The 8,453-nt window shown below is 36.1% G+C and overlaps 1 protein-coding gene and 1 long non-coding RNA gene across 5 annotated transcripts in view; one reads left to right on the plus strand and one right to left on the minus strand.

The window, feature by feature from the left end:
- LOC109373327 (uncharacterized) overlaps positions 1 to 8,453 on the plus strand; it is a 436,631-nt gene that overhangs the window by 157,774 nt on the left and 270,404 nt on the right. The gene's annotated exons all lie outside the window — the stretch shown is intronic.
- BBOX1 (gamma-butyrobetaine hydroxylase 1) overlaps positions 1 to 8,453 on the minus strand; it is a 68,681-nt gene that overhangs the window by 8,072 nt on the left and 52,156 nt on the right. For all 3 annotated transcript variants that reach the window (XM_019627096.1, XM_019627094.1, XM_019627095.1), the window contains exon 5: positions 3,542 to 3,647. In XM_019627096.1, the coding sequence (XP_019482641.1) occupies positions 3,542 to 3,647 (106 nt within the window). The remainder of the gene's footprint in view (positions 1 to 3,541; positions 3,648 to 8,453) is intronic.

An 8,453-nucleotide genomic window follows, 5' to 3' on the forward strand; every position in this document is an offset into this window, starting at 1 on the left:
CATCCCCCAATTCCCCAATAAGAATCTTTAAAAAAAACAAAAACAAAAACAACTTAATTTGTTTAAATTAAAATTTAAATAGTCATTTGTGGCTAGTGACTACTATATTAAATAGTGCAGGCCTAGCACACAAATCCTGCCACTCTCCCACAACTGCATACATTTTCTCAATGTTTTAAATTTTATATGTACTTGTTCTCAAATTATGATTGTGTCATGCACATTTATTAATTCCTCACTACAGTCCTTTGAATTTGGTACTTCCATCTTCATTTTATAAGTGAGGAAAGTGGCACCCAGAGGTGAAAAAAAATCAGCCAGCTAGTAAAATCTCAGCTAATCCATGGTAAAACTGGTATTCACACCTTGGTCGATTTGCCTCAAAATCCTCCTACAGCAAGTTCCTTTCCTATATATAGAGAAATCTCTTTACAGCACCCTTAATAATTCAGTATTGTGTGGTATGTGCTTTGTAAGCTTAAACTTCCATTTCCGATTGATGATGCCTTATTTTCTGATGTTATAAGAGGAGAGAACTGGTCTAAATTAAAAATTGTTTAGTCCTTAAATTGATGCTAGTTTTTCTTAAACCCCCCAAAAATATGTGCCTGAGCTGACCAAGTCATTGCAGAAAACCATCTCATTACCAGGGCAGCGAGAGGTGAAGCAGCATGATTTAAAAAATGAAATGAAAATGTCAACCTCAAATGTACCAAACTACAAGAAGGCAAAACAATAGCATAACTTTGCCTCTGGGAGAATCAGAGTGTTCTTTAAATCCTTTTAGATTTTACCATTATGAAGTCACAGAATAATTCAAATATAAATCTTTATAGAAGGCCAACTGATCTCTTTTATATATGGTAAGGCCAACTAATCATGTTCTCTTGCATATTTATATTTTAATGTAATCTTATGAGAGACTAAAAGAGGACGGAGCCAGACAACACTTTCACTGCTAATTCAAAAGGTAACTATATGCCCAGTGTGTATAAAACCCAATTCTATTTCATGTAAGTCATTCAGAACTAAATATTTTCTTTCTAAATGTTACTTTATGGCAGCCTGTGACTTTTGGCCCAGACAAAGAAGTGAGCGAAGCAACATCTGTATTTCATTAAAGATGTGCTTCCTTGTCCCTGACCCATATGATCCAAATTGATCAAACTGAACTCTCAACAGGTAACTTATCCAGATCATTTGACGGTACTGAAAAGAACATTGACTTATTCTATTTGTTATGAAAACCCTCAAACTTTGGAACAAAGACCCTTGAATAATTCAAAATGGAAACTTGAACAATAGCACAAAGAGGTACCTACATTTTAACTATTCTTCTACCAGGATCTAGACATCTCAAGACTCTTATTTTAAATTCTTCTATGGGGGTCATTTAGCTTTGGATGTTTCATTTGCCAATGGAGACAGATACAAATTCGTGGCATTTCTTTGCCTCTTTATAGCATATCTGTTAAGTTTCTATTACATGAAAGGTGCTGGGTTAAGTTTTGAGATATAGAAAAGTATAAGATTCAGTTCCTGTATTTTGTAATCAGTTTGACAATGTCTATAAATAATCATCACATTATATAAATTATGGAAATTAGTAAGTTTAACTCAAGACCAGTGTGGTATGGTGAAAAAGCTAGATTGAGGCCTGGGTTCAAGTCCAAGTTCCCTATTATTTAGTTTCACCCTGTGAAAGTGTTTAACCTCGCTGTGTGTCATTTCCTCATCTGACATAAAAAGACATGGTTCATCCTGTCTACCTTAAAGAAATGCTAAGAGGGGTAAGATAAAGTAATATAAGTAAAAATGCTTTGAAAGAGTGTAAAATGCTTTGAAAATGTCAAGCATTATACTATACTTCAGGAATATTTATGAAGTCATTTAATCACTTTTCCATAGGCTTTCAATTTTAACCCAGAAGCAAAACCTAAACTCATAAAAAAAAAGCAGGTAATTTTAAAATTCAAATAAAAGCTTTAATTTTCTAGTCTAATTTTTAAAACTTTATTCCATCTAACTTTTCCAACCTATCTTTAGCAGATGAGCTGAGCTGATTAGTTTGGCTTTTAACCCCAAGGGTTTTAGAAAATTTCTGGACCACAATGAGAACCAAACATATCACGTACCTCTTCCTCCCCCAAACCCCACCCCCCAAAATGACTGTAGTGGCCATTTCACTGTCACTATTTAGTTCGAAGAAATCATGTGGTGTTTTACAACTAGCAAAATCATTTAAAATGTGAAGTCAAATACTAGGCTAGCTTAGTTAATGCTGGCCAGGACAATGGAAAGCAACAGGGGCATAGAGAAAACATGTTTAGCTAATACAATGGAAAAAACAGACTCATTTTGATTTTCACCCATTTTACCTTCATTAGCCAGAGAATTGCCTCAAATTTCCACTTTCATTTACCTTTGAAAATATACATTTCTGTGTAGTTACTTCATTTAGTCCCACTTAGCTCTAAAAATAGGAACAAAATATCTTTTCAGAGGTAGTTTCCTGGCCATTTATTCCTTGGTTTAGCAAAATGATGCTTTTGTAAAAATGCAGCTGGTTTAGTAGGATGAAAATTTTATAATAACATAGCAGAAGAGGGGCCTTCTAGAAATTCTCCTGAAGGATTTGTGGCTCCGAGATGAACATTTCCTTCCTTGATGAGGAATCTTGATGGGAGAGTAGATGGTTTTCAAAAATAGCCAAGGTTATTCTGTTCCTTGCGTTCACACCCCTTGTAGTACATCTTTGCAGCTTCTCCCAGAAAAAGATGACCTCTACTGCCTCATCTCTTGAATCTGACCTAAACTTACGACTTGCTTTGACCAAAAAACATGGCAGAAATGACATTGTTTTGATTACTAGCCTAAGTCTTGTATATTTTGGCTTCCTGTGCCAGCTGCCATGTGCATAAGCCTGGGCTAGGCAGCAAGAGAATGATAGGATAGACCCAGTGGACACGAGACAAGCCATCCCAGACACCATCAAGTCAGCCATTCCCTAGCCGACTCAGCAGAGGCAAAACTGCCCCGGTGAATGCAGCCCAAACTGTGAAAACATGACTACGTAAATACTCTTCTAAGCCATTAAGTTATGGAGTGGTGTTTTTTTGTTTTTGTTTTCTGTAGTAAAAGCTAACTAATATGAATGACGGCCATGTGACTTTGTGGGAAAAACCCTACGTTGCGTTCCCTTGTTTGCTTTTCTCTTTTAACTTTTGGGAATGCTAAATGCGCAAAAATGCCTCAAAATGTATGCTGTGGTAAAATGTCCTGGCAAAGCAAAAAATGCCTGTAGTTATTTCCAGGAAGAAACAAAAATTATTTAAAAAATATACATGCAAATCTTCTATCCCATGGGAATGCTAAACTATTCAGGATTTAGGTACAGAGATTTTGTGAGTTTGGATTGTTTTTGGAGAAAGAAGACTACGTAAGACAAATTAGCTGGTAAAACATATAATCCTCTAGATTGAAAATATAGGACACTGGTCCTTGGCTTGCCTTGTGGAAAATATGTCGAGGCTCACCTTACCCCAGGTGGATGATGGAGGGCCGGATAATCAGTATGAAAGCTTAGCTTCCCAGTGGTGTAAGCCACATTGTTTGCATCGATTTTGTCTTGCACTTGCCAAGTATGTCTGTAAAATACAAGAAACATATGTTTAAACAGGCTGTCACTAGACCACAGGAAATGTGTTAAAATGAACTTGATCCATGGGGGAAATGGAAACTTTTCATTTTATAAAATGATTACCATAATGACTACGAGCCAAGGAAGAGGGTCTGACCTTACAATGTCTAAAGTAACCATTTCTGAATTAGCATCTCCTCATTGCTCTCCTCTCCAAAACAGAATACATTTGTCTATCCTACAGAGTTTATAGAGAGGTGTATGTGGAATTATAGGTTATGTCTTTTAATAGCTTAATGCCTTTTTATAAATGGTTTATTGAGGTGAAATTCATATAACACAAATGAAACCATTTTAAAGTGAGCAATTCATGGGCATTTAATATCTTTACAATGTTAGTAACCACCACCTCTATCTAGTTTCAAACATTTCCATCACCCTAACTAAAACCTCCTACCGATTAAGAAGTTTCTTCCCATTCTGCATAGTCATGGTACAATTTAACATGTTACCCTATCTTCTGTGTTCCTGGAAAGTTGGCAGCTAAATGCAGAAGCTTGGACAGACTCTATTTTCTCTCTTGGGCAAAACTATAGATGGCATTGTCTTATTTTCTCACAAGACACAGAATGTCTAGATGTCTTTCTTTTTGTGATGTTTGCATATGTTCATGCCCAATGGCTAAACCCATTATTTCATTGGGCCTTTCCAAAAGTGAAACACCAAATAATAATTTCTTTTTTATCTAATAGTTGAAAAATGTTTTAAAAGACCCACTTTCCCTCATTTACTATCTGATTACTCAATATAATAGTTACATAGGAATGACAGATAAATGCTTGATTTATTGAGCATTTTGCACCATAATAGATTCGTTTTCTACTACTCCGAGATGAATAATTAATTTAAAAAAATAATATTATTGATGAAAATGTATTAAAACTAGATAGAAGTAATGGTTTCACAACATTGTCAATATGCTAAATGATACAGAATGTACACTTTAAAATGGTTACCTTTATGTTATGTCAATGTTTACCTCCATTACCAACAAAAGAGCTTGGCTTAAAAGTTAAAACATGTTAATTAACAAAAGAACTAGGAATTAGTTGTAACTCTGTGACAAGAAAAGAAACCATTATTCAGATTTTGTAAGGCTTTTACCTCAGAAGATTGAGACAATGGGTAATTGGAAGGAAGCCATGCTCCCAAATGAATCAAAGTTGTCTAGAAAAAAAATTCACCATATATATATGCATGTCATTTTATTGCTGTTACAATGTCTATTTATTAATTTATGTTCACACTTATCAAATCATTTTTCAATAAATATATATTGAACACTTATTCTATTCCAGGCATTGTTTTACATTAAAGATAAAGCAGAGAACAAAAAAGACAAATTACCAAATCTAATATCATATAGAGATAAGTGCTATCGAGAAAATAAAGCAAGGTAAGGAGATAAAGATTAGGGGCCAGGAGAATATCATGGCAGAGATGATGTTTTGAGAAGTGGTCTAAGAATAGCTAAAAGTTTTCATAGAAACCTAAATAAAATCAGGGAAGAACTGTGAATTTCTGGGAGGTACATTTTAGGCAGAGAAATCTGAAGTGAAAATAGGGTTTCTTCCCCGTTCTCTGGGATTGAGGATGAAACTAGCTATTTTGTTCTGTTTTTGTTTTCTTTCTTGTTCGTGCCCCCCCCCCCATTTAAATTCAGGATGGAAAGCCTGGTATGTCTTTCAGTAAAGAATAAAGACCTATCCACATGTGACCATGAACTGCCAAGAGACCCAGTGAAAGGAGAAGAGGAGTAACTACAGCTAGCTGCAGACTCATTTCAAATTTGAGTCAGGCAATCCATTATATTTAATAACCATAGCCAAGAAATACATGTTCTCTAAGAAGTTCATGTCACTCCAAGTCCCATGTATAATACAGGTTCAGGCTGTTGTCAACATCAACATTCTAAGAGTTATTGCCACGTAAGGAGACAAAAAAAGGAATTTCATCAAGTTGTAGAATATATAATAACTTCAGACTAAGAAGATGATGCTGTTGACACTGTTGGTAGGAAATGACTATATTTAAATTTTCTTTTCAAGAGTGATGATGGTTTTGCATTGATTCACCTACATTGTCTTTCCTGGTTTCTCCTATGATTGAGGGTAAACTAACTGAGTTTTGTGGCAGCCAAGAGCTGGCTGAGATTCAAGGTGTGAGCTTCAGCCAGGGAACAGCTCTCTTCTTTGTTTGACATTAACTGGCTTCTACAGGGAGACGGCCTGTGACTTGGCTTCGTCCGAGCAGCTCTACAGCCCTCTGAGCTAACTAGCAGGGGATAATAAACATTTTTTATTTTTAGCCCTAAAGTATCTCAGGCACAGTATGGGATATGTAGTTTAAAAGTTTGTGCTCATACCTAATGATAAATCCCAGGAAAGGAGCCTGCCAATCCCAATCATAAAACATTCTCCTAATAGTTTTAGCATAAGTCTGAAAAAACCCTAGAAATGTATACCTTTCTCCCTCCTTATAGAAAGGAACCATGCCAACAAGGCTGCTGCTGATTTTCTGTGATTCTAAGCTTTCACTTATCCTTCTCAAATCCAAATCTCCAATGAAACACAGCAGAAGTAAATGTAAGCACGATCCATCAACCTGTGTAGAAATGATTTTTTAAAAGCCCACGTGTGGAGCTGTAGTGACATGAGGATATATGTATGTGCACCTCTCATTAGAGACATAGCCTAAAGTTGTTCTAAGTAAGGCAACAACTCAAGCAGATGATCAAACATTGTCATGACTGAAGCAGAGATGCAGGGAGAGATTGTCCTAGGAGTGAAGAGGCAGGCACCTTAATCCAATGGTACAGACTTGCTTGGTATTGTGCCACAAAAATCCTGCTTTTGCCAAAGATGCTATTGTAAACAAAGCTAAACAAACAAAGATGCTACGTGAAACAAACCATTGAGCCATTCATGTCATTCTCAGCATTTAACTAGAATGTTCCCTTATGGTTTTCTCTTCTATTCAAGGGTTTTGTCAAAAGCTCCTGTACATTAAAAGCATGATTTTTAGAGAATATTTCATGGGCTTGGTTGAAATGCTAATTCATTAGATTCACCCTAATCTAGATGACCAGTCATAGATATCATGATATTTCATGATATTTATAGTGTTTTGTGACAAGTTTGGAACCTTCAGTGATAATGGAATGCTTAAATATTATTTTGCAAGATTTGTCATTTGTACCCTTGGTGATAGATTTTATACTCTTTTTGGTTAGTGGCTGACTCTTGGAAAGTTATGCTGGATTTATTTGTAATCATTTTCTTTTATGAAGGACTACTTATATGAAAAGATGTTCTACACCTGTAACCTGGATTTATTATCACCAGCAGCTACAACCCCCAATGTTGACCAGCTGCAAGCTCTTCTTGCAAATTATGGAAGAATACCTTCTTTTCGAACATCATTGCTTATCTCATTGGATTGAAAACATAATGCTCATATCTTATTTTTAAAACTTTAACATGGACAATGATCTTCTAGCTAAAATAAACAAAAATAGTTTATAGTTAGCCATTCAAAAGAATATCATAGTGCATGTTATTTCTAACTATAGTTGTGGCACTTCTGTGTGTGACTTCCCAGGGGCAGTCCCTCACCAGAGCTGCAGCCATTTATTTTTCCATTCTCATTTATTAGACACATATGCTTGGCCAGGAACGGAGGATGCAGAAGAGCACAGACTTGCACCCCATGAAACTTACAGTCTACGGGGAAGACAAATTAGTGTGATTTGTTTTCCGAAGCTAAAGTACAAGGTGTCATGAGAGCAAAGAAATGAAAGTTAAATGGAGACCTGAAGATTGAATAGGATTTGCCTGAAAGAGTAAAGGTCATTGCAGGCAGAAGAAGGGCCTGTTAGAGGACCCAGAGAGAACATGGCCTACCAGAAGAAGCGAGAGAGAGATTCAATCTGCCCTGCGGTGGAGAGGGTTTGCTCTACATCTATTCTTGGTTTCCCTTCAAATTTCTGCGTCCCTTATGGTCCTGTAAAGTCTTACAAAAAAATATTTCATTATATTAGGGAACTGAGTTCAAACATGTTCATTATCCCATAGCAATTAACCCTCTATCAAAAATGTTTGTTGATTGAAAACATGGGCTCTCAAGTAGTGAATTGTGTTATTTTTCTGATAGTCTGATTATTAACTTTAATCCTGGCCTAAGGTATATAGTTTAGGTCTATTTATGCCATGAATACTTTAGCCATCAATTATTTTTATTGTCTTATTTCTACGGGAAGGGTAACAGTCATTTGTAAATAACACTTGGCAAAATTGCTAGAATTGTGTCTAAAAAGTCATTATCTTTTCAGTTCTGCTTGTATTATGGACACACATTTACATTGCATTCATTCCTAAATGTTAAAAATTTCATTCCATTTTGTAGATGAGAATTAATATCTCCAAACACAGACTAGAAAGACAGAAGTAGCCTTTCTTATATCTAGTATTGTTCTTACTCAGTGCATTAAGCTAATATGGACATCTCCATGAGACATAAAGATATAGAGTAAACAAGGCAGATGCTGGGGTTCTGGTGGTGACAGTTTTCAATTTCTCTGAATTTTCTCTGAAAGACATCTAAAACACAAACCTCCAAACTCATCAAATCAAACAACATCAAATCAAAACTAGGTGAGTGGGGGCCGGCCGAGTGGCGCAATGGTTAAGAACTGGCTTGGGATGCCAGAGGGCCCCGGTTCGGATCCCACATATGAGGGCCAGTGACACTGCCC

This window comes from Hipposideros armiger, unplaced genomic scaffold, assembly GCF_001890085.2.
Source record: "Hipposideros armiger isolate ML-2016 unplaced genomic scaffold, ASM189008v1 scaffold_707, whole genome shotgun sequence".
Classification (NCBI taxonomy): domain Eukaryota; kingdom Metazoa; phylum Chordata; class Mammalia; order Chiroptera; family Hipposideridae; genus Hipposideros; species Hipposideros armiger.